At 35.8% G+C, this 26,239-nt stretch overlaps 1 protein-coding gene across 3 annotated transcripts in view; it reads right to left on the minus strand.

Annotated features, from left to right (window-relative positions):
- The window catches only part of LOC149789502 (electroneutral sodium bicarbonate exchanger 1-like), a 60,073-nt gene extending 36,344 nt beyond the window's left edge, over positions 1–23,729 (minus strand). For 2 of the 3 annotated variants that reach the window (XM_089971538.1, XM_089971541.1), the window contains exons 1-2: positions 23,594–23,729; positions 2,200–2,403 (exon numbers count right to left, since the gene is read on the minus strand). In XM_089971538.1, the coding sequence (XP_089827664.1) occupies positions 2,200–2,396 (197 nt within the window). In that variant the 5' untranslated portion in view covers positions 2,397–2,403; positions 23,594–23,729. Of the gene's footprint in view, positions 1–2,199; positions 2,404–5,815; positions 5,839–23,593 lie in introns of all 3 variants that reach the window. The other variant, XM_089971539.1, reaches the window with a different exon arrangement.
- Positions 23,730–26,239: the final 2,510 nt, after the last annotated feature.

The raw sequence follows: 26,239 nt of genomic DNA on the forward strand, positions 1-26,239 counted from the left end.
TACAATAATTTTTTCCTATACTCCCTTTATTTCACCAGCTTCTGTAAAATTCTTTAAAATGAAGCAACGCAAGGGGAAACACATTTTTTTTTTTTAATTTGACGATGACCGTACTATAAATTTATGCTCGATCTAATACTTCGGCAGCAGGATTCCTTAAAAATTCCCCACTCTAGATTAAAGAATGCAGTATCAGAGTTATACCGGTTTACCGCGGATATTTTTTTCGGTGGTACCTATCACGGTAGTTTTTCACTGTACCGGTGCGTCGGTACCTTCCATCAGTAAGGAATGTACGGAAATTCCTGAGGAATCTTGTTCCGACTTTCTCTAATAGCGGGTTTTCATTATTCACGACACAATAGTTTTAAAAATTATCTTTTGTTAGAAAACGGTTGTATGTGTTACAAATTAATGGTGAATATTACAATTATAATTATGATCCTTTAGACAATGCTTGACAAGTTTCACGTGTGCCAATCCTGTGTCTAAATGGAATATTATGAAACATATTCGGGCCAAATCCAACTTTTGTGAAAAAATTTCATTTTAAATTACAAAGCAACCAACAAACAAAGAAACAAATGTTATGTTTTAGTTATTTATTAGCGTGTGGAAATGTGCTAAGTATATATATATATATATATATATATATATATATATATATATATATATATATATATATATATATATATATATATATATATATATATATATATCCATCCTTTTGTAAGACTGCGAATCCTCCAATGATTTTCAGTAGCGCACGTTTTCTGTCTAACTTTACGTAGTTTTTCAAATCCTTTAAATATTTTCTCGTTTGTTGAGTGTGTTTTATATTTACTGGCCCCCCTCTGATAAATATCTTGCTTGGGCATTAACATTCTACTCAAAGTTTCCTTGCCTATTATTTCATTATTATAGCTAGAAAGGTATAGGCTTCAGCATCAACATTTTATATTTTTAATAAATAGGTTCTCTAATGCCAGCACAATGTCTTTCACAGTATCAGCTATAGTGTAAGCCTAATCATTCCATTTTAATCACAGCTTTTAGATTACATTTTATACATCCATATATTATAAGGCACCGACTATTTAATTTTCCGGGATGGGGCTATTCTTTTTAAAGCTGAACCATTTTTTTAAAATTATATCTTGAGATAGTTAATACTTATTCCAAATAATAGCGTGGATATAATATGTTCGCATTTTGCTATAAATCAGGGCAAGATATTTTTCCACCTATTAACAGACCAAAATTAAATAAAAACGAGTGTCTGGCACCTGTCCAAGAACTTCGAATGGTTGGTCCTTAACACATTAACCCCTGGTGACAAGTTTAAGTGGCAGGAGGTAGTAGCCTAATGCCGAACTCTGTAGCCTCAAGGTCATGTATGACACACTAAAGTGGGTGGTATTATAGAAAGGTAGTCCGATGTAGCTCTACAATGATACAAAAAAAATCTGGAATTTCTAGTTGCACTACAAAATACAGAGGGAAAAACCTCATTTATTGGACCCGATTCTTTTCTACCCGAAAATCGCCCGTGGTCGGAATCCGATTTTGTGTCCGGGTTTTAGACTTTTTGGTCTCGGATCCAAGGTAGACCGGTATGAACTGCAGACAGATGAACCTTTGCAAAAAGTAGGAATAGATGGGCATTTTGAATAAAGAGTGGTCTCGATACGAAAATAATGGGTCCGTTAAGCAAAAAAATAAAAAAATAATTTTTTTTTACCCTTCTGCTCATGAGCGAGCCAACTAGCCATTGAAATACGATGTTTCTAAAACAACTAGGCAGTATGTTATTGGAAGATAACCTGGAAGTTGGTGTTTAAGGATTTATTCAGAAATAGCTTTCAAATTGTGTTTCCTACTCGAATGTCAGACAAAAACGACAAAAACCTCCAGGGGTTAATGTGTTAATATATTTGCAATTTACCGTGGCACGTTCAGAAATACCGCGGTATACCGAGTACAAACGTTTTCGTGGTACCTAGCTCTACTCGAGATTGTGTTTTCTATACAACTCTGCAAAGAACATTTTCAGCTATCATCAGTTTTATGTCTAGTGTACAAATCTTATTCGGTTTGAGAGACAATGAATATGAAAACGATATAGTTTACAGGAATGTTAAGTCTCAGCTTTTGCGTTGCGATAACCTCCGTGAAATTTGACCATGTGCTTAGTTATACCTGGCCATCTCTTTCCAAACCAGATCTCCCCCATATGTCCGCAAAACGTCCATCTGACAGAACAAACCCTTAAGCGTTCCATGGTGCTCGACTATGATGTGGTTAGCCACGTGACCTGACAAGCTGTCTTCACTGCCGATTTCTTCACTGGATGATGAAACTTGGAGACTCTGGACCCTAGAGTCTGGCAAATCCATGTTAAATCTATCAAACAAGAAGGGATAACATTATGTTTGAAGGTGTTATAAATGTCATAAATGTCAAGCCATCCCCCCAAAACAAATAAAATAGATGTGATGTGATGTGATTTTTGATTTTTAACGTAGCTTTAACAATTTTTCAATCATATTGCTACGCTGTCTGCAATGTGGCAGTTTAAAGTGATGTCTAGCACTGGGGCATCATGCCGCAGACATGTAGCACGATGTCCCACCCAGTCACATTATCCTGACACCAGGCCGACCAGTCCTAACACTAACCTCTTAATGCTGAACGCCAAGCGAGGCAGCTGTTAGTACCATTTTTTAAGTCTCTGGTATGACTCGGCCGGGGATCGAACCCACGACCTCCCGCATCCGAGGCGGACGCTCTAACTACTAGGCCACCGGAGCGGTAATAAAATAGAAATAACATTATTAACAAAAGATAAAATAATAAAAGATAATAAAAAAATGTTTAAAAACCAATGCAATGTTTTGAAATTGAAATGTCCTGGAGCCCTCTGATGCTATATAAAGAAATGGTCTTGGAGTACAACAATTGCCTCGGTTTTGTTCGTGTTTAATGATAATGTGGACATTGCTTCACTTGTCGATTTCGTTGTTCATATTTTCTTATATCAGAGAAGCATTCATTCAATAAATGAGTTGACTTAGTAAAGAACCAATCCTTGAATAAAAAATACCTTGGCGTTTGAATAACATTGCCTTAATGAATTCTGACACTGTTTTTATCAAAGGAGGATCACTAAAAATTAATGCAATTATTAATACTTGAATAAGTATGATCAGTAGTAATTAATGTAATTACTAATACTTGAACAAGGATGATCACTAATAATTAATGTAATTACTAATACTTGAATAAGAATGACCACTAAAAATAATGTAATTACGAATACTTGAACAAGGATGATCACTAATAATTAATGTAATTATTAATACTTGAATAAGAATGATCACTAATAATGAATGTAATTATCAATAATTGAATAAAGTGGAAAACTTTCTTCAAATCACCAGAGAAACCACATCATACTGGGGGTAAATCCCAAAATTAAAATTTCACGAACTTATTTCATCCTAAGAAGAACTTGAAAAAAGATAGTTTACAATGTTTATGTTTCAATATGTGTTCAAACATACAATAGGATTATCTATTAGATATATAAATCAGACATTGTTTCGTAAGTTCAGATATTTAGTGGAGCACTGATAGAAGAGTTGAAGTCAAAGGGAGAAGCCAGATGTTTTTTTTTTTATAAAAAATTATAAGCGCTCCATCAAATGGTTTAACACAGAAGACAGCGTACGATCGTGATTGTTACGTGATACATTAAGAAAGGCATAAATGATTTATGAATATCTTGGGTCTGCAAAAGGAAGTTTAAAATCTTTTTCACGCGATTGCCAAGTGCAATTTTGAGGTTTGGCCACAGCTGATGTCATTCCCAACCCAAACGAAACCAGCTGGAAACGGCCTATTTATCTCATGATGTCTGCTGCTCGGTGAGAAAGTGATTGTTTAGTGACAAAATATGCATATGTACAGCCTGACCGATGAAATGAAAAGGCGTATTGACGAATCTGTCCCACATGCCCCTTACCCCCCAAGTGATATTTCTTGATCCGTTAATGATATAATAGGCGATTACCTGTAAAATGTTTTTAAAAAATCGTTCCATTATGTTCATGGTTCTAGAAAATTCTAACAATCGGGAATTAGGCAGTCAGCAGAAGTAAAATTTAAGAAAGAATATTCCAAATTCACAGTGTGTGTGTGTGTGTGTGTGTGTGTGTATGTGTGTGTGTGCGTGCGTGTGTATGTGTGACATAAAGTCACTGTATTCTTATTGGAGAATGCAGAATTGATGCCAGTAAAGGCATCATTTTGTAACACAATGGTCTGACTATAATGGAAAAACAATTGTAACACAATGGTTTGACAATAATGCAAAAGAATATTATCGACCTTAAATATAGCTATACCTTTAAATTTGTGTAATCTTCTTTTTTAAGGGTACAACCTTATGCATAAGAACTTCTCTACAGATATCGAACTAAGATACAAATCTATGCATGAAATTTGAATGAGAAATGGAGAAACGTAAGTTCTGTCCTTTTAAAATTGATATTTATTATGACCTGATTTACAAATGGAAGATTTGTTTATTTTCACGTAACCATAACGTGGTAGTGTTTTTTATATCATTAAAACCATATTTATTTAAGAATCGAAATTCATATTTCACTGAACTCCCGAAGTCAATGAGCTTGAAAACTGACACCCACTGCATAAACGGTAGCTGTGAAACGAATGCTCATATGAGTGTGTAATCGAATTTCAAGCATAATGACTTCAGAAGTCCTCTACAATATAAAGCTCATTTATAATAAGTATTGATAGTAATAAAATTACTGGGGAATCTCAAGAAATGTCTATATTCTGACTGTTTTTAAAATTAAATAGCGTGAGAGAGGATGAATACATTAAATATCGTGAATACATTAAATATCGTGTATCGTGAGTACATTAAATATCGTGAATACATTAAATAGCGTGAGAGAGGATGAATATATTAAATATCGAGAATACATTAATAATCGTGAATACATTAAATATCGTGAAAGAGGATGAAAACAATAAATATCGTGAATACATTAAATATCGTGAATATATTAAATAGCGTGAGAGAGGATGAATACATTAAATATCGAGAATACATTAATAATCGCGAATACATTAAATATCGTGAAAGAGGATGAATGCATTAGTTCCTTTCTGGTATTATTCTCTCCCTGCCTCTCTGAGTCACATAATGCCATTGTAACCAATCTGGATAATTTATATAAAGGCTCAGTACAATTTGCAAATATTAAATCTGATACTGGCGTGGATTTAAACATTATAAACGGACTTAGCTATCTTTGTAACTTTCCTGTAAAATGCCAAATGTTGTTTTATCTATTGTTTCTTAAGCCCTGACTCAAATATAAGGCAAAATTAAGCTGACAGGTTGTTCGTGTAAGTCCTTTCGAAAATGCGTATACCAAATATTTCAGTAGAACTGGATACACAATTTCATGTAACACTACAAAAGAGGTGCACGTATAGTCAATTACCTGGTTAGCCATCTGTTGACATACAAATTAGAACCGCTTCAGTGATCAGCAGCTGGCTAAATGTAATACACCGAAATGTGTCCCAGAGACTTCATGGAAGTAATGCACACCTAGATATTTGTTGGCCATATATATAAGGGAGAGTAAAAATTCCCAATCACGTTCATGGTTTATTTGATCTAATAATATGTAGAAAGAACTGTCATCGTAATACAATTAAATTAATTATCTCGTAAGAAGAAGCATTAACTATGTTTTCAAAACAATATACATACTCTCATCCATACACTTGACCGCCCTGTAACAGGATGTACAGATAACATGTAAGCAGTATCCATCCAAAATAGCATATATAAAACATTTATGCATGCAAACATGTAAATTCTGACTCGTAAAAAACCTATTATTAGACATCGTATGTAAATTAGTTTTCAAGTACTACTATACTTGGAAATTCCTACAAAAGCCATGTCCTAAAACAAAAACACTTGTTCAGCTGCCAATATAACCGCATCGGTGCTTATCGATTAAAGCATATCTGTAAAGGAAGAGGTATAACAGACCACTTCGGTCGCCTAAGTGACTGGAACTTTTGCCTCGGATGAGGGAGGTCGCGGGTTCCAACACCGACCGAGTCATACCATAAATAGTACTAACAGCTACCTCGCTTGTTGCTCAGCATTAAGAGGTCAGTGTTAGGTCTGGTTGGACTGGTGTCAGGATAATGTGACTGGGTGGGACATGATGCTACATGTCTGCGGCTTTATGCCCCAGTGCTAGACATCACTATAAACTGTCACACTGCAGACATTGCAAAAATTTGACTAAAACTGTTAAAACTGCTTTGAACACACACGCACGCACGCACGCATGCACACACACACACACACGCACACATGAATCCAAGAGACATATTACGTATCCAAGAGACATATTACATACACAAAGAAATATGTGTGCCGATAGTTACCATTATGTATCTGAAGCTAGTGACACAGACAATCTGTCAACGTACAAAATATTTATTATACATTTCATCAGGAGATTTTGAATGTATCAATATGAGAAAACGATTGGCGGGATCAAATCTGGAACTACTTTCTTTTGTAAATTAAGAAATATGTCTGCCTTTACACAAGTTATATTTTCATATTACGGTAAAATTAATTATTTTCTTCTTCAACTTCTCTCTCTGTCTTTTTCAATCTGGGGGCCACGAGTGGCCTAGTGGTCTAAAGCGCTCACCGTTACGGATCACTGCCATCTCACCTCTGCGTGGGTTCGAGTCTCGGGTTCGGCAAATGTGGGTATGTAAGAAAGCTTTCCAGGAGCTTCTCGTGGGTCGGTGGTTCTTTCCGGGCTTTTCCGGTAGTCTTTCTCCACCATTAATACTGGCCGCCATGTATAGCCTGTCTTGTGCTGAAAAATGGCGTTAAAGCCTACAACAACAACAACAACAACAACAATTCTATCAATCTTAAAATATGCCAAAGTTTGTGCACTTGTGTGGGGAATATTGAGTTGACATGAAACATGCATAAAAGAAACTACAAATAACAAGTGGGTTTGAAGTATTTGCTTATGCAAAATAGTTTTCTCCAGGAATAATAATAATGATATAAGTATTAATAACAATGTACTTTATTTATTCTTGATGGGTTGATGGGCCAAATGCTACATCTCATATAAGGCGGAGATGCATCAAAATGAACCCTGTACACATGATTACAATAAACAAATAGTTTACTTAATATAAGGAGGTTCATTGACACGAGGCAATAAATTTTAACAGGTTCATAAAAAAGCAATAAAAAATCACATATTAAACTCTATTTTGGACAAAAGGGAATGTTTTATTTTTGTATTTAAAAAGTAACAAAGGTTGTGTAACATTTAATACAATTAGGTAAGTTATTTTATATTAAAACTCCAGTTTATGTAAAACTCCTTTGCAATATTTCAGTCTTGTGTTGTGGGATATTTGAGTGTTTTGATTTTGTAGAAGAGCGCATGATTTAATTATAAACTCCTAAGACTGGAGTAAAAATGTCATTGTAACTTTGTGCCAGGTAGTTTTGAACCTTGTACATGAGCACTGAAAATGTTGTAATTTACTTTATCTTCTAAAGGTAACAAGACTTCGACTTTCTTAAATAAAGTTTCATTGGGTGTAGCATATTTTTAGATTTTCAATTCTGTTTAAAACATACGATGAACAATGTAAATAAATATCAGAACAATTGTCGAAATCATATAACATGAAGAAACTGGAAAAATTAATTTTTATTTTTGGCTTTAAAAATGATTAATTCTTTCCAAATGAAATAATTGAAAGAAATTTTGTTTTACTGAAAGTTAAGTTTCTAATTCTTTGATAGGATGTCACCAACTACGAATCCTAAAAGTTGTTTACGACTGAAGCATTCAAGCCTATCATGTCTACAATATATGGAAAGATTATTTTGCATTTTCCATCTCAATTTCATCTATATTTATCCCTAAAGCTTGAGCAGTTGTGTCATCCGCGTACATAAACATTTCAGTATGTTCCTATATAAAAAAGGTGTCATGGATGAACAGAAAAAGAAAATTCGTCTTTATTTTGATACTTATTCAGGAATTCCTAGAGTATTATGGGATGGACCATTTAAAATAAAGAAAATTGGTCTTTATTTTGATATTTATTCAGGAATTCCTACAGTATTATGGGATGGACCATTTAAAATAAAGAAAATTGGTCTTTATTTTGATATTTATTCAGGAATTCCTACAGTATTATGGGATGGACCATTTAAAATAAAGAAAATTGGTCTTTATTTTGATATTTATTCAGAAATTCCTACAGTATTATGGGATGGACCATTTAAAATAAAGAAAATGGTTGAGAAGTGCTTTTTGAGCTAGAAAAAAAGTGTTACATTTGATTATACGTAAATTATAATTCTTTGTTGCAGACTATTGTGTCTGACCAGGTCAAATGCATTTTTAAATCTAATTGCATTATACCAATAACAATTCCATCATTTATTTCCTGACACCAATAATTAGTAGAGTGTGTTACAGCTGTCTGACTAGAGTGGAACTTTTCTGAGACCTCACTGAATTTTGGATAATAAATTAAATACTGATAGAAAGGAGTAAAAATGGGTATCGACACATAATTTTAGTAGTTTTGAGTTCATGGCTGCAGACATGTGATTCCAGTTGTTTTGATATTATGGGAAGAGCAAAAAGGGACCGATAATTTGGTTTATCGTCTCTTGTCCCCTTTGAAAAATGGAGTGACTTGTAGAAGATTTTCGTTGATCAAGCCCCCACCCCAGATTTGATGGAATACTAGTAGTAGTAGTGCTTAAATGGATTGGATCATTCAACAATGTTAACTGATCCCATCTAGGCCAGTAGATTTTTGTGATCAATGGATTTAAAAATTAACATGATCTGAATGTTGAATTGGTCGAATTTCAAATCTGGTACTTTGTGGCAATTTGATAGATTCAAAATCTCAGTGTTTCTTTGTAATGACATAACTAGGATTATTAATACTTTAAGATATCCTGTACCAATAGTGATAACAATGAAGTAAAGATATTTTCCATTTCTTTGCTTTGTGTAAGTTCTGTCCTAATGACAGTGCTGTACAAACTGGTATTGATTAATCTTGTATGACCTCTTTCAAACCGCTATTCAGCGTCACACATATCTACGGAACTACTTTCTTTACCCATTTGGTAAATCTCTTTGCCATTATGTATTGTACGTTTCGATATTTAAACGAAATTTATCCATTTTTTTTTCTTTTTCTTATTCTTTCTCTCAAATTGAACATAACTTGAAATATATGAACACTGCACACTGCACAGGTACGTAAGCAACGAAGAGGTGCCCTGAGAAACATCATAAAAGCAAACTCCAAAACAAGACTATTGTTTTTGAAACAATAACTTTTTTAATAATAAAGAAATTGTTTTGCGCACAAATCGTGCACGGGGCCGTAGAGAGCGATCACGGGCCCTGGGTAAGAAACACCCGTGCCTATGCTAGTTCTTGTTCAAACAAAAATTTTCTTTTATAAAATTAAAAAAGTTTTGTTCGGCCTGGGCCCTTTACGGGACCTGGCTTCGGGAATATATCCCCGTCCCTTCTCACCCCTCTCGTCGGCCCTGGTCGTGCAATTGACGTTAACTGAACATACAAGCTCTTTTCTTGATACAAAGTGTCCGCCTTGCCTGTTACATTATACGACACACGTTACAAAGTTTTTAGAGTGAAACTCAGTATTAAATATAATAGTAGCAATTGTCTGATTAGCACTCCTGGGAAACAGTGCATAAATCGCATTTGTACGATTATTGACGCCAAACGAACCGATGTGACTGTTGAGTATTCATTTATTTATGTTGGAGTGATACTAAAATGAACATGTTTAGCAGCAGGGTTGGCAAACAGATTACTATGATGAACGAGGGTGGAAAAGCCCAGAGTGAAATGGTGCTATATTCTCCCACTCTATGAGCTAGTCCAAGCCAATTTTTGCTGGTCCGGCAGAGACCTCCCACACACAAAGCCGGCCCTAACGAGGCGGGATAAATTTTACTTGCAAACGTATGTCCTGCCGTATATGATATGATATATATTTAGCTGTTTCGGGGTAATGCATTAGTACAATTGGCAATGTCAGCAATTGTTGGAGTTGTATCTGATACCGGTCCAGGGGCGGTTTAATATGTTAGTGGGCGACTTGACACCACACCGACAGTTGACCGGATTAGGGCTATAGTTTTACATGAGGTGCCCCCCCTCCAAAAAAAAAATGTTTAAGAGTCACCCAAGTTACTGATGTAACGTAGTAGATTATACAGCCATTCATTCACAATTGCTTTTGTTGTGCACCTAGTGTTTCAAACATGGGCACAATGTCAAACTCAGTTTTCAACTTTTGAGCGAAAAAGATGAGACTTTTTGTCCCTAGCTGGGGGTCACGCTAAAGCACAAGCGATCGGTTTAGGAACACTTGCAAACTGTTGCAGGTCCGAGCTTTTCCAATGCAGCTTGCAAGGTTAAATGTTAAAAGCGTCCAGTCTACCACATTGCTTTCTGGCCAGACGCAATCCTAATTGCTAATCTTTCTGTGTGCAAAATTTTAAATCTAACCTGAAGGCATTGTAGTGATTTTTGTCTAGAGAGAGAGAGAGAGAGAGAGAGAACCAAAAGCAAATGTTTTGGGATTAGATGAGACAGCGTTTTCTTAAAAAAAATAAACAGGTGCATTATAAGTTAGTTAGGTTTGTTGTTATTCGATTTTGAAAACTGGATCTGAGGCGTGATGTGATGTGATGTGATTTGGATTTTTAACGTAGCTTTAACATTTTTCAGTAATATCGCTAGGATGTATGCAATGTGACAGTTTATAGTGATGTCTAGCACTGGGGCATCATGCCGCAGACATGTAACATGATGTCCCACTCAGTCACATTATCCTGACACCAGGCCGACCAGTCCTAACACTACCATCTTAATGCTGAGCGCCAAGCGAGGCAGCTGTTAGTACCATTTTTCTAAGTCTTTGGTATGACTCGGCCGGGGATCGAACCCACAACCTCCCGCATCCGAGGCGGACGCTCTAACCACTAGGCCACCGGAGCGGTCGGATCTGAGGCGTACAACGTATTGTATGGTCAATTCCCGTAGGCGGATTTAAGACTTTTTAAAATTTAGTTGGAGACCGCCGTTAGCTCGCATTAATTTGTTCTCTGTTATGAAAGCCATTGCATGATTGTTTTGAGTCAAAACTAGTTATACAATCACATACTCACAAGCAGTTACCTACATCTTGTCTTGAGTCAAAACTGGTTACACAATCACATACTCACAAGCAGTTACCTACAGTTAAGCCTCTCCGGCAAGCTACATTGAGTTACTTCAGAAAGTCCTAGCATTTCGTTTCACGTTAGGAATTCTAGTTGAGTTTAACTCAAACATCTTATAGTCTTTATAGTGAGCTAATTACTCAAGATGTCGCCATAGAAACTGCATCGGGGTTGAATTTAAACACGTATGCAATCAGTGGAGGCGACAACCACTATAATAAGCTGTAAAAAAATCGAGATGAATTCTGTCCGGAACTAAGTGCATAAACCAGAGCAGGACTGTCCTAGGATTAACAGATGTTCGATAACGGTTGTTATGTCCCTTAGTTTATTTATTCCATCAATTACCCAAGATGCAACTTTCTTCGGTGAGCAAATCTATAGTAATGGCGTCCAACTAAGCTGTCGATGAACCTTGTAAGCTGTAATATTTTTGTGCCAAGTGCCTCAAGGCGTATTTAAGGGACGGGCCGTGTTTATATCGCTGTACATGCGGAAGTTATGGTTTGTAGCTGTCAAATAATAATGAAAGCAAAATAAACTTTGATATAAATGATTTTGATATGAATTAATAACTTATTTTCTATTTTAAATATAATTCACGTAATGACATAACGTGGATGATGTACTTGGCATACTGGCAAAACTGATATTTCAGTTTTCCTTTTATCTTTAAATCCGGAAATGATACGGTCTGTAACACTCCCGCCAACACGTTCATCAAGAGTGCAACCCAGCGTGCCTTCTGTTGTCAAGATTCGTGCTTGCTTGTTTTTGAAACAATTATTGTAATGTGACAAAATATATCATTTTCAAAGATCAAACGCTTTTCGTGTTTGGCTTGGTGAACCAACAGATAGGCAGCGTTGCATACCCTGAAGGAAAGGTTATTACTGGCAAAGGTATTTTCAAACATATTTCGATAAATACAACATTGCTCTGGTAGCAGCAATCGCACCCGCCACAATATTTTGGAGTTTTGTTCCCACAGCGAAAGTGCAATTTGCCCCTTGCTGTCCGTGGATTTGCTTAGGGTATTTTGGGTGTTCACAGTGCTCAGTGTCTATCTGCCTGTTTCCCCCATAATGGGAACAGGGGCGTGTCAGCTCCTTGTTAGGGCAGCTACTCTAAGAACCAAATGTGTATTTTCATGTCATTGCAGTACGTGGAGATGGTACTGCCATATGTACTTCACCTTAAGTGGGTACGTAGATTAGCAAGGGCGCCAATGGTTCGTCTTATTATACTACCTTTAAAATGATTTCTAATTGCGAAAGCCAAAGATGGTGGTTGAGAATTCCATCGACTGTGCGTTGACATTGAGACGCTTGCACCTAATAACGTCTCTGGCGGCAAACATCGATGCAAAACTAGTTGCAAGGCTTTCGTGTGAGACGTCGGTCGGAATGGCAGTACTCCCATTATGTGCCATTAGAGTCCCGATTACACGCAATGCCCTTGTTTCATTTCAGTGAATTACGTGAAGGCGATTGAAGACAAAGCCGGCGCCCGGGTCGGTGATAGGGTTTTCATCGTTGCAGAATGTAACAGCGTTTTGAAAGACTTGTGCCTGGTCACAGCGAAATAAATCGGACGCATTTATTACCGTAAACGCAGCAACTGACGTGATTCGGCCGTCCGTCAAGTACGTAACCATGAAGACGGCACAGGTGGCCTCGCTGGCCATGCTAAAGTCCTTATTAAGCTCATATATGTAAGCCGTTGCCTGTGATTTGCGCACAGACGAAGACTCATTTAGGGATACGTCGAGGCCTCGCACCGATTGGTGACCTTTGATGTTTTGAAAAGGTAAACATTGTCAAGCTCCTTCTGCGCATAGACCGCCAGGATTCTACCTGTTTGTTTCCACCGGAATTGTTGCGTAATACGTCATCTTGTTTCTTGGGTTGACCTAGCTCTCCCGCGTGCGGCTTACGGTTCACTGCCCCGAACATGGCAGCAAAATTACAAATGCCGCAGGTGCAAGTATCCGCTATTAGACACGAGCCCGACCATATTCATATGGAAAAGTAGTGTGCAACGCAAGATGTATACACCACCGTTCGCTTAAGGGCTCAACGTCCTTGAGGTTAAGTGCACGATATTCCCAAATGCCTGTTAGACATGAAACCGGTCGACCTTGGCTACCTTGACATCGAAGACGCAGTAATGATTGATACCACTACAGTATTTAGTATTTTCACACTGGCCATGCTAATTAAAGAAGACATAATTTCTGCTAATACTATTGTATATGCTTTATTGGTCTCTGCTGATCTCGTGGCTAGAGGAGCAAACGTTGACTCCATAGCATTCTCTAGATCAAAGTACTTCTTCTCTCAGATAGATCTAAATACAACCGAAGAAGAACGCGTCCGCCACGACAAGCTAATGGAAGAAATCAGCTCGAGGACCAACGTAAGCGCAAGGAAGGTCTCCACTACATCAAAGAAAGAATGAAAACAAAAAGCTGACTGAATTGGCGTACCAAGACTTCAAAGAATGTGCGCGCGCATACGAACTGGTGATTAGCGATAAAATAGGGGACGTCATTCAGCTCGGTGACTAGCCCAAGCTTTTTGACTTAACACGCTATCCTCTGAACAGCAAATATACCAGATGCAATTCGACGTCAGGAGGCTACGTAGCCTATAAAAAGTTATAACCTGTTGATATTACTAGATTTTTTTAGCCACGTTTGCAACGGTTAACGCAAGAGTTGTATGAATCATTCCAAGCAGTGGACGAAATGCTAGCAAATATGATAGGCCCTCGCAGATCTTTGTGAGCATTTCTAAGAATATAAATGAGCTAAAAGCAGAGAAATTGAAGATGGATAAGACTGCAAATGAAGGAAAAAGATTGTAAAGATCAAACAATACCAACCTTATAATCAGGGACGTCATTATAATCAGGAACGTCAGGGAGAGGGGGCAGGGGTCATTTGTCCCCCCGCCGAATTTGATTGTGCTTTAAAATTGCTGTAGCGTATATGCGAAAATTAACAAACCGTCAAGTTTTGCCCCTCCCCCCGAAAAATTGAAATGAGGCCCTGTTATTATTATTTCTCTAATATGCTATTCAGCCTGAGCCAGTGTGTTGATATTTGCATGAATCAAGTTTTGCCCCCCCCCCCCTCCAGCCCCCCCCACCCCCAAGTTGAAATGACGTCCCTGCTTATAATGAGAAAGTGCTTCAAAGATGTATTACAGATTGATTGGTGGAGCTGCCATTGCAACATATATTAATTTGAGATACGTTTGAAGTTTACTATGTCTCTACCTGTTTATAAATTAAAAATATAGAGCACACAAGATGATAATATATGGCCAACTTTAGGAAAATAAAGAGAAATTACAAAAATAATCCTCAAACACAAAACACAAAAGTCAACTACAACGGTATCAGAACTATTAAAAAACGCACACACACAACAAAACGATTTTTGATGCTCAGTATTTATTTACTCAGAAATTAATTACTATATCCAGTTCCTTACAAATCTATTTCTTTGGGATGTAGCCTTTTCACAGTCAAAAGCACACACGGACATTAGGCCGGGTTAATTTAATTGAATTTCGATACGTTGATTGATTACCGTTATTGGAATTTGTCATACTCGTACATGCCCGACGTTTCCAGACCTTGCCATACTAGTACATGCCTGCCGTTATCAGAATATACCATACTAGCACGTTTCTGACGTTATTAGAATATATCATACTAGTACGTGCCTAACGTTATTAGAATATATCATACTAGTACGTGCCTGACGTTTCTGGACTATGCCATACTAGTACATGCCTGCCGTTATCAGAATATATCATACTAGTAAGTGCCTGACGTTTCTGGAATATGCCATACTAGTACATACCTGACGTTTCGAAACGACCATGCATCTTTCTTTGTAAGAAAGTCACAATCAGACTTCATATATAATTGTTTCAACTGAAACCAGTTCAACCCCATATTGTACGTAGGAAGTACATTGTAATAAAGGCGAAAAGCCTTGTGGCTTCTGTAGACAATATAAGAAGGGGCTAGGTACATGAAACTAGCCCCCCCCCTCCCCATAACACTATTTGGTAGTAGTCCTTTCAATTTCTTGCGAAAATGAGGGATTCCCAACAAAAACGTATGCCATTTTTAAAAAGGCAACGAAAAGTGTCATAATCTTGTACAGATTGCAGTACATATTATAACTAGGACTTTCTGCAAATGTACGTCAGATACCAGAGTAGCAGGCTTCATTGTGTCGGGAAACTTTCGACCCCCGAGAACTAAAATCATTATGTACCAAAGTCACGTCAACTGATACGAATCTGGCATCTGCATTGCTGACTTTTAAGAAAATAAAAGGATTGTGTGAGATCGTTGTCATTTTGATAATTCCATGGCTGTATCATTATCACGAAAATCTAATAAGAAACCAAATGCAGAACTATATTTAAGTTAGATTTCCGAGGTAAGATGGGGTAGGTGGGGTGGGGAGTGTCATTGTTTTTCTTGATTGACTATAACTATTCCAGACAGAACGAATGTATGTTAAGGATAAATAAATATTCAGGGATTCCGGTTGATTGATACGTAAAGGTTTTGTTGACCTTGATATTACTCCTATTCTATACCATGTTGACCTTGATACCACCCCTCTTATAGAATGTTCTTCGTCAACTTGCCTTATTGCACCTTATCTTTTCAAGATTATAATGAACAGAAAAGGGGATGATAGGAGCAATGTGACTATTTAGAATAGAAATGAGGATGATAGGTATGTGTGTGTGTGTGTGTGTGTGTGTGTGTGTGTGTGTGTGTGTGATTTGGATTTTTAACGTAGATTTAACAATTTTTCAGTCATATAATAATAATAATAATAATAATAATAATACTGAGGACATGGTAATGCGCCTAATCTTTACGAGCTCTAAGAGCTTTATAACATTAGACAACACATATAACATAAAAACATACATAATGATATTATTACATAAAACAAACACCATGAAATTAGAAAACATAAAAACATGCTGTAAATAGTTAAGGTAGGGAACATGATTAGGTCTTTAAGTTTGTTCTTGCAGTCGAAATTAGTGAGTTTTAAGAGCACTCTTGAATGGGATCACTGTGTCTTTGTGTCTAAATTCAGTGGGCAACTCGTTCCACGTTGCTGGGCCCTGGTATGCAAACGAACATTGTCCAAATTACTTCGTTTTCGTATTGGGAATAATGAGTATACGATTGTCAGAAGAGGAGCGTAAGTATCTTGCTGGTGTGTACACATGGGCAAGGTCGGATAGGTATTTTGGACTGGAGTCCGTCAGTGAAACGTAGCACAGAGAACAAATTTTGTGTTTGATTCTGGATCGAATGGATAGCCAGTGTAGTGTACAGAGCAGCGGGGAGGTGTGCTCTGATCGTGGTACTCTTAGTATTATCCGAGCAGCTGTGTTTTGAACATTTTGGAGTTTTTTAAGTAGATATTGAGATGAGCCAGACAGAATTGAGTTACAATAATCCAGTCTTGTAAGTACTAATGAGCATACAAGCGTTTTTTGGAATCAACAGAAAGATATTTGTGTGAGGATGCGTCTCAGCTCAAGATATGCAGCCTTGCATATGTTCATGACATGTTGGTGGAACGTGAGAGTACTGTCCAGAGTGACACCTATGTTTCGTACTGATTGTGTGAATTTAATGTTGGTGTTACTCATATTTATTGTCTGAGGTAAAGGATGTGACTGAGAAAGACTTTGTGTTATGATTAGAATGGCCTCAGTTTTATCATCATTCATCTGTAGCTTGTTACATGTCATCCATGATTTCACACCAGAAATGCACCTCTTTACACCTTGGATGGTAGCATCAACTTCAGTTGGGTGGCTAGATTTGTATATTTAGGTGTCGTCAGGGTACAATTGGTGAGACACTGGATGATGATCTATGACACTTGAGAGCAGCTGAGTGTATAGAATGAAGAGAACAGGTCCAACAACAGACCTCTATGGAACACCACAACATAGGTTAACTGGGCTGGAGTGTATTCCATTTGCAGACACAATTTGTGTCTTGTTGACCAAGTAGGACTTAAACCACAGTAAGGCTGTATCATGAATGCCATATACATGCTGGAGACGGTAAAGTAATATAACATGGTCTATTCTGTCAAATGCTGCAGACAAATCAAGGAGGTTGAGGACTGTAATTTTTCCGCCATACAAAGCAAAGAGAATGTCATTAACTACTTTTAGAAGAGTAGTTTCAGTACTGTGGCAAGGGCGATATGCAAATTGTACATTACTAAAAAGACTGTTTGAATTCAGATGAGATACAAGTTGGGATAGAACAACCTTTTCTAAGATTTTTTTTATATGAATGGGAGATTAGAAACTGGGCGGTAGTTCTTGAAATCGTTATGGTTGAGTGTTGGTTTCTTCAGCAGAGGCCGATGTCTGCTGTGTGGCAGTTTATAGTGATGTCTAGCACTTGGGCATCATGCCGCAGACATGTAACATGATGTCCCACACAGTCACATTATCCTGACACCAGGCCGACCAGTCCTAACACTAACCTCTGAATGCTGAGCGCCAAGCGAGGCAGCTGTTAGTACCATTTTTGTAAGTCTTTGGTATGACTCGGCTGGGGATAGAACCCACGACCTCCCGCATCCGAGGCGAACGCTCTAACATTTAGGCCACCGGAGCGGTTTGAGGATGATAGGAGCAATGGGACTATTTATAAGAGAAATGATGATGGGAGCAAAGCCACTATTTAGAAAATAAATTGTGATGATGGGAGTAATGTGACGATTTAGAATAGAAATAGAGATGATGGGATCAATGTGACTATTCAGAATAGAAATGGGAATGATGGAAGCAATGTGATTATTCAGAATAGAAATGGGAATGATGGAAGCAATGTGACTATTTAGAACGGAAATGGAGATGATGGGATCAATGTGATTATTCGGAACAGAAATGTGAATGATGGACGCAATGTGACTATTTAGAATGGAAATGAGGGTGATTGGAGCAACGTGGGTTTTTTCTTTAGAATAGAAATGGGAATGATAGGAGCAATGTGATTATTCAGAATATAAATGGGAATGCTGGGAGTAATGTGATTATTCAGAATAAAATTGGAGATGATGGAGCAATGTGGCTATTCAGAATAGAAATGGAGTTGATGGGAGCAATGTAACTATTCAGAATAGAAAGGGGAATGATGGAAGCAGTGCGACTATTTATAATAGAAATTGGGATGATGGGAGCAATGTGATTATTCAGAATAGAAATGGGGATGATGGGAGCAATATGACTATTCAGAATAGAAATAGAGATGATGGGAGCAGTGTGAATATTTAAAACAGAAATGGAGATGATGGGAGCAATGTTACCATTGTGACATAACGAGTATCTTGTCAGTCGGAGTTTATATTTAGGTGATTTAGTAGGCTTTAAGTTGTACCTTTGTAAAATATTTATTATTAATTCAACTTTGCACAGATTTCATTACACCTTGTTGATTTCTGTTTGTTTGTACTTCCGATCGTGCTGGATAAAAACTAAATTCTCAAATAAAAAATTTATATTCAAAGATTCGCCAAACGTTAGTCCGCTTGGAATGTTTGGATAGTCTCTACATTCAACCAAGATAACAAAGGATACATACTAGAATACCCACCATAGCAAGTAACATGGACGAAATTTAGAAGTCGCTGGAAAATAACTTTACTCTAGAACACACATTAAGAATTACAGAAGGTATTGAAGAATTGAAAGAAACGGAACGTCGAAGAGATTAAAACATTAATGACTTTAAGGCTGGTAAGAAGGTAAGATGTCCTCCAAGCCTCATACTGTACAAAAGAATACATTAGCAGAAATAACCAAATATATAGATTAAAGCCCTAACAAATTAAGTTTGATTGAATCTATGATGAGGTAAATTAGAATTAAATAGAATTAAATGTGATATATATATATATATATATATATATATATATATATATATATATATATATATATATATATATATATATATATAACAGTTTTATTAATATTTGTATTATGTATAATGCACACTTATTATAGATATAGAAAATAAATGTAATAAATAAATAAATAATATATTATATCTTGTTATATTGATTTATTGATTGATTGGATTTACGTCGCGTGCGCCCAGAAGGGCATGTGCGACGGGTTTATTCCCTCACAGCGGGATGCTAAATGTTCCTGGGGGAAGGAATTAGTGCCACATCCCCCAGGCGTTTATGTGCTCAAGGAGCACTGCTTATTTATCCGTCAGATCGTAGGACTGTATATCCCTAACGACCTGAATGAAGGGCTTTCATGAGTGGGAACGGGCCCAACACACACTCATGTTGACAATGAGTTGATTTCAGTACGTATTTTCTGTACTAGGTGTCGACCCAGGCAGTATGTAACGCCCATTGCGATTGGTCGCAACGATGACGTCACATCGGAACACCTAGCTTTTGGCGGGTGGAAATTGTTCCACATCTCAGCCGTTATACGATGTCCGAGAGAGGCAAGAGGGCAAGGGACTCGGCAAGCCAGCCATGGATATCATGCATTCCCAAAAGCCCCAGCCCGTACTTAGTCAAATTTAGTCTAGTTGTACTAATGGACAATAAAAAATGCCAATAATGTGTCAGCCACCTGTGCAATTTTCCTACGTCCTAACAATCGTAAAAATTCTAGTACATACTGTACGTTTTAAATGCCCTAAAATTTTTAATAACTAATATGTCTGAGCGACATATAAAAAGTTTGGTCACTGTTAGGCCATAAAAGGTTTGAATTTTAAAGCGGTAGATTGACGGATCAAGTTAGTGTATATAATAGTTTTATCGAAACGGGATACCAAGCCATAATGGTTCCCTGGATAAGAGGCAGTATTGGTAGCCCTTAGAAGGGCTTTTTTTGTTAGCAGAAGTTCTTGATATATAATTAATCATAATATCTTAATTAATTATTTATAAAATACTTGATAGTAAGTATTATGCACGCCATAATTTTTTATTATATAAATTGAGTTCTGATGAAATATTGAACATTCGTCAATAATATATCAAGTTATAATTTATTATTATTTTTTAATAATTTTTATTTATTTATTTATTTTCTATATCTTTAATAAGTGTGCATTATACATCATAGAACTATTAATAAAACTGTTTATCTCTATTTAGTCATAAGTTTTAGAGATAGTTATCAATAGAGATATATGTATCTTTAAGATCCAGTTTTATGTATTTTTATGTATTAAAATATCATTAATCTGCGATGTATATGCATATTTCCATGTCAATTATTCGTTAAAGTATAAGCCAATTGTTACAAATGTAAGCTGTGATGTCATATTGTTTATTTCAAATTGTTTATTTCATTGATCACTTAGAAACAATATATTTAATGACGTAAGCAATGCTACTGAATTCATTTTGAAGTCAGACTGATGAAGCATTAAAGCGAAACCGGTCACACATTCTACGTGTTGGTGTTGTTTATTTTGTATATAATCAACTTGCCAACTTTAAAAAAGTTATCGTCCCGCTGAGATAGAGAAATTCAGAGATCGAGAATTATATGATACTTCAGGATGTACAAGGAACTACTGATGAATTAGACAAACAGTCGAACTGATTAAAAACTATTTTAGTGGGACTGAATAAAAGTTCAAAGTCAGAAACAGATAATAAAAGAAGACTTTAACATTAAGTGAAATAATTGATACCATTAAATCAGAAATAGATTAAAGGACTTTAGCTTTAAGGAAAATAATTAATAAAGTTCGGACAGAAATAGATAAAATACATAAGCATTAAGTAAAAAAATGATACCTTTAAATCAGAAATATGATGAGATCTAGGATGTTGACAATGATGATGATGAGGAGATCAAAGCACTACAAGAAATGATGTCGTCAATGTATGGCTTCTTGAAATCTTGTGTACAACCTTTAGGCTTAATAAACTCTTTTCAATTTAGTAAAGGCCATCTTGTTTGCTGCATGGAAATAATTTCTCCATGTCTTGCCCACTTAGATCTTCTAATTTTGACATTTTATTATCGTCTAATTTTGTAAAAACATTTTGGAAAGCTGATACATATACTTTGACATTTTTACTCTGTGGCCTACGTAGGTGTTTAGGTGCCCCAATATGTCCAGTTTTGAGACAGTGGTATAGATGAATCATATTTACATCGGCATTCCTCCTTTGACGCATTCCATGGGAACCGTCTCTATACAAACACGAAAAGTGATATAGTAAACTTTTATTAACGTAGATGACATATCTATCCATTGTCTTGTTTCCTTGTCTTTCACTTCAAATAAATGCAGCTATAGGAATGAGATATATTGTGGTGAGGCCAGAGGTTTTTGAAGAAATAATTTAAATTATTTATTATTTTGTCAGAAAGTCTGTATGTGTATGATTATTTACATATTTAATTTGTATCAGGGCGTAATGCAACGTTACATATATAAAAAAGTAACGTTAATTAATATCTGTCAGTCGTAACAATCTAAACACTGTTTTGCTCTGGTTTAGAAAGGCAGAAAACCTGGTGGTGTCAAGACCACTATGTTTAAATAGTAAAGTGTTTTTATTAACTTAAATCTTTATCAACTTAACACTGGATTCCACACACAAATATATGAAAACTACTTCACTTTATTCACCGTGATTCTAGAAAGGCATACTTGCTTTTTTCTTCTTCTAGAACTTATAAGAAAACAGAAATGAAATTTGAAATAGATTTAGTTGAATTTAAATCCGTGGCTTTTAGAAATGCCAGCTAATTCAACCATAACTTTTATTCTAAACTTGACTGCTTTTTTTTATCTTTCTTAGTTTTGAAAAGTGGTGTAATTTTCTGAACGTTAAATTTTTTCAAAGAAGGATTACTCGTTTGGTTTATAGACGAAACTATTAACTTTCGTGTCTTTATGCCATTTTAAACATTATTCTCCGTAATGTCTCTCTTGACTGTGCTTACGTCAGTACGAGTCAGTTATTTTCAATTATTGTTGCTTTAAAATGATGTAATATTTAATATACTTAATATAATATAATAATATACTTAAACCTCAAACGGAACATACATTTTAAATATTTGTTTATTTGGTTAATTTCATCTTGCAATTTCCTATATTTGTATTAGTTATTTTAAAACAAATATTGATTCATTTATAAAAAATTCCCCAAATGCCAACTTCATTGTCATCTTCCCCTCCCATTGATATTATGAAGCTAACAAACTACTACTAATTATATGCGAAACCGCATTTCCAGTGCAGATCATTTATTCTATACAATACTAATATGTCCTCTTTTGTGACTTTTTAAAGTTTCTAGTTTTACGTGGTTCTTTCTGAGTGACATTTCATGGAGCCTGCACCTTCCCATCACCGTTCTGACTGAATTATGCTTCTTTGTTACGTAAAAACGTATACTATGTATACTTTGTTTTAAATTAATTTGAAAATTTTCTTGTGACTTTCATGCGACAAGCGTTCGGTACTAAGCTGGTATTCAATTATTTTATGCAAATTATGCTTGGAAAATACTAAGTTTTGAACCAAAAGACTTTGGTTTTCACGACAATCGCAACTTAACTTTTTCAGACATGCTATTTCTATAAATTCAGTCATTGTGCAGATTTTGTTGTCACTTCCTGGTTTGCTCTGTGCATAAATAAATGCACGTTGACAGGTATTGACAGAGTTACAGACACAGATCCAGACATTTGAATAATAGTTTAGGCGGTAATTCTTCCTTCACCTTCCTTTTCAGCTGATAGATTAGTCACTATATTGCAGCCAGTGTTTCAATCACCTTGTCAGGTAATATTTCACTCATTGTCTTAAAAGTATTTCACACAAGTCTGGTCATTTATTTTATCACATTATTTTCAATACTACTTTGACTACTTTTCTACTTCTCTTCCGAACGTAACGTGCATTGGTATATGTAGATTTGCAAACATTTTAAACAATTAAGGACGTACAGATGGTTCAAATAGAAAATAGATTTATGTCCCACTGTTATATAATACTCTCTCGATATTTTTCTCAGTCTGACTTGGATACATTTGTTTTCATTTTTTAATACTTATCAAACTTATGCAATCTCTTCAGGAAAACTACACTCACCTTGTTGTATTGAATTCAAGTTTATTATTCCTCAGCGACGGCCCTTCAATCACACTGGTATCAATTATTTGTACTCTCTATGTAAATGAATATACAATGTAAGTTTATCATCATGCAATCTCCGTCCCGTGTTTATTCTGCCCTCGGCTAATTATGTTCAATCTATTTTTATGACTTCTCTCTAAATGTGTTGTGCACAGCCATTGGTTGTAGTGACAAATCGATCAAAGCGATGCACGTGGATATGACGTCACAACCCTGATGAAAATACCGTGCTTGAACATAAATGCAAAGAATTAATTGTGCATTTGTAATTATATTTTGTTGAAAGTTGTGTGAACATAAATTCATCATGTTGTATTTTAAAACTTTGGCTTGATAGGAAAACGCACAACGATGTGAAACATTCAAAATAGGTTGAATTAGTTTTGTTCTTGGAATAAAAAACAAATTTATTTAAAAACAATTTTAAACCAACATGCCAAGGTAAGATAGCAAACGTTTCAGACTATTGAAAGTGTTCTTCTCGAAACTAAATTTTGTTAATTCAATTAGAAACCTCATTTTAAGAATGCGTGTTTTTATTAAATGCTTTAAACAAATCAATATTGTCTCGCAATATGGTATCAATACACGCTGTAAGTCTATCATTATATTAGGCATTTTTCATATTTCCACACAACCACAATATATTAACGATAAATGCATATAACTGCTTAAGGGTTCCAGGTGGGCGAGTGGTCTAAGGCGCTCGCCTTTACAGATCAGAGACATCTCACCTCTGTCTTCGTGGGTTCGAGTCTCAGGCTTGGTTTAGCGTGGGTATGTAAGAAAGATTACCAATAAGTTCCAGTGGTTCTTCCTGAGGTGTTCCCGAGTTCTTCCTTCACCAAATACAATGGCCGTCATGTACATATATAGCCTATCATGTGCTGAAAAATGGCGTTAAACATTTGCAGCCACCCTGCGAAAAGATGAGCTTGATATGGCGTAGGGATACGGATTGGCATTTAATAAGCAGTTGGATGAGGCAGCCTACGTAAACATTAATGTCATCCGTTAATAATTAGCATTTATAGAAAACACAAAATGATTAAGAAATATCTAGTTTTTAATATAAACATAGTTCAAGCTCAAATGTGGCAATTAATGACATTTTTTAAGACAAGACATATACTGTCGACGTAAAGTTAATTACGAAATGAATAAGAAAGGATATTCAGTGAGGAATAGACTAAGAAATGTTGACTCAAGTCAACATCATAGATCAGAAAGAGTCAAAACCGTCAATCAAAACAATTCTCCACATATGCAAAACAGACATACATTTGTTACCAGAAGATCATGAGATCAGAGGTTAGAATAACCTTCATTAATTTCAGGTCAACTGGTGAAAATCGAAAACAGAGCATTGACCTGTCGTCCAGCACGATGAGTTTTATGTCATTACCACTGTATATAAAAAAAGTCTCATTACACCAAAGATACATGCTATTTGAATGAATGCGTAATGTTACGGTTTGAGTTAGAACAACTGTCAGAGAAGATTAAGGTAAATTAAATATATTTGTATCAACTGTATGTAGTGTATTACATACACGTTACCTTTCACACCGTATTCAATGTTAACTATAACATAACATTCCAAATCCATAGTTCTGTCGAAGACTGCGGTCTGCAATTCGGTTCTCCGATAATTGTCACAATCGGAAGTAGCAGTTTGTCTTAACATTTTTTCCGAATACGCAGGTGGTTTAATTAGCTAGCTTTTAGAATTTAGAAGAAGAATTGAACTCGGATTTTTTTGTGTGTGAAAGAGAATCGTGTGATTCAGATGTCGTTCAAAGTCTTCAGTAGAATTTGGATTCACAGATTTTGTTCTGTTTTCTTTCTAAATCGGAAGTAGGGTAGTTTAGATTTCTTTTAAGGTAACAAAGGTTATTTACTGCATTATTTCCGGTTGGCGCTATTGACGTTTCCAAGGAGAGTTTCCTTATTTTTTCCGATTTGCTACTCATTTCCCGTCGAATCCTGACTCGTAAATTGAAATCGAAGTCTTTATTAACGTCTTCATCAACAGTATGCTGACTCCTATAGATAACAGTCCTGACCGTTCCATAAATTCATTAAGTGACATATAAAAGCAGGTTTACGTCTAAATTTAAACTATTATTTTGTGTTACAGGTTCAAATATCGTCGAATAAATTATATAATAATTCACGTGTTCTTTTTAACGAAATGTCGTTGAACTCTCTCGCAATGTCAGTCAAAATTTTATAAATTATATTTACATTGTTATATCTTGCAGTTAAATTGGATCAGAGTCCATTCAAATACTCGAATAGAGTAGCAGACTTTTGTCTAAGTAAAATATTACTTAAACCCTTTTCATATCCAATATCAATCTTTCACAACTTGATCTTTTGTCTTAAAAACATTACTCATTATGAACTTATCAATAATTACACAAATTATATATGTAATCTTACAAGAGATATAGAGATAAACAGAAGGGACTGTATTAGTAGATGCCCATACATATGAAAATTCCTGCAGAACTCGTGTTTGATGTGTATCCAGGTGCATTCGTAACACAGATTTAAGTTATAACAAGCAGCCTCAAAACAAAAGGCGTCATGTTACAA

This window comes from Sinohyriopsis cumingii, chromosome 10 (genome assembly GCF_028554795.1).
Source record: "Sinohyriopsis cumingii isolate HCF-2022 chromosome 10, ASM2855479v2, whole genome shotgun sequence".
NCBI lineage: Eukaryota > Metazoa > Mollusca > Bivalvia > Unionida > Unionidae > Sinohyriopsis > Sinohyriopsis cumingii.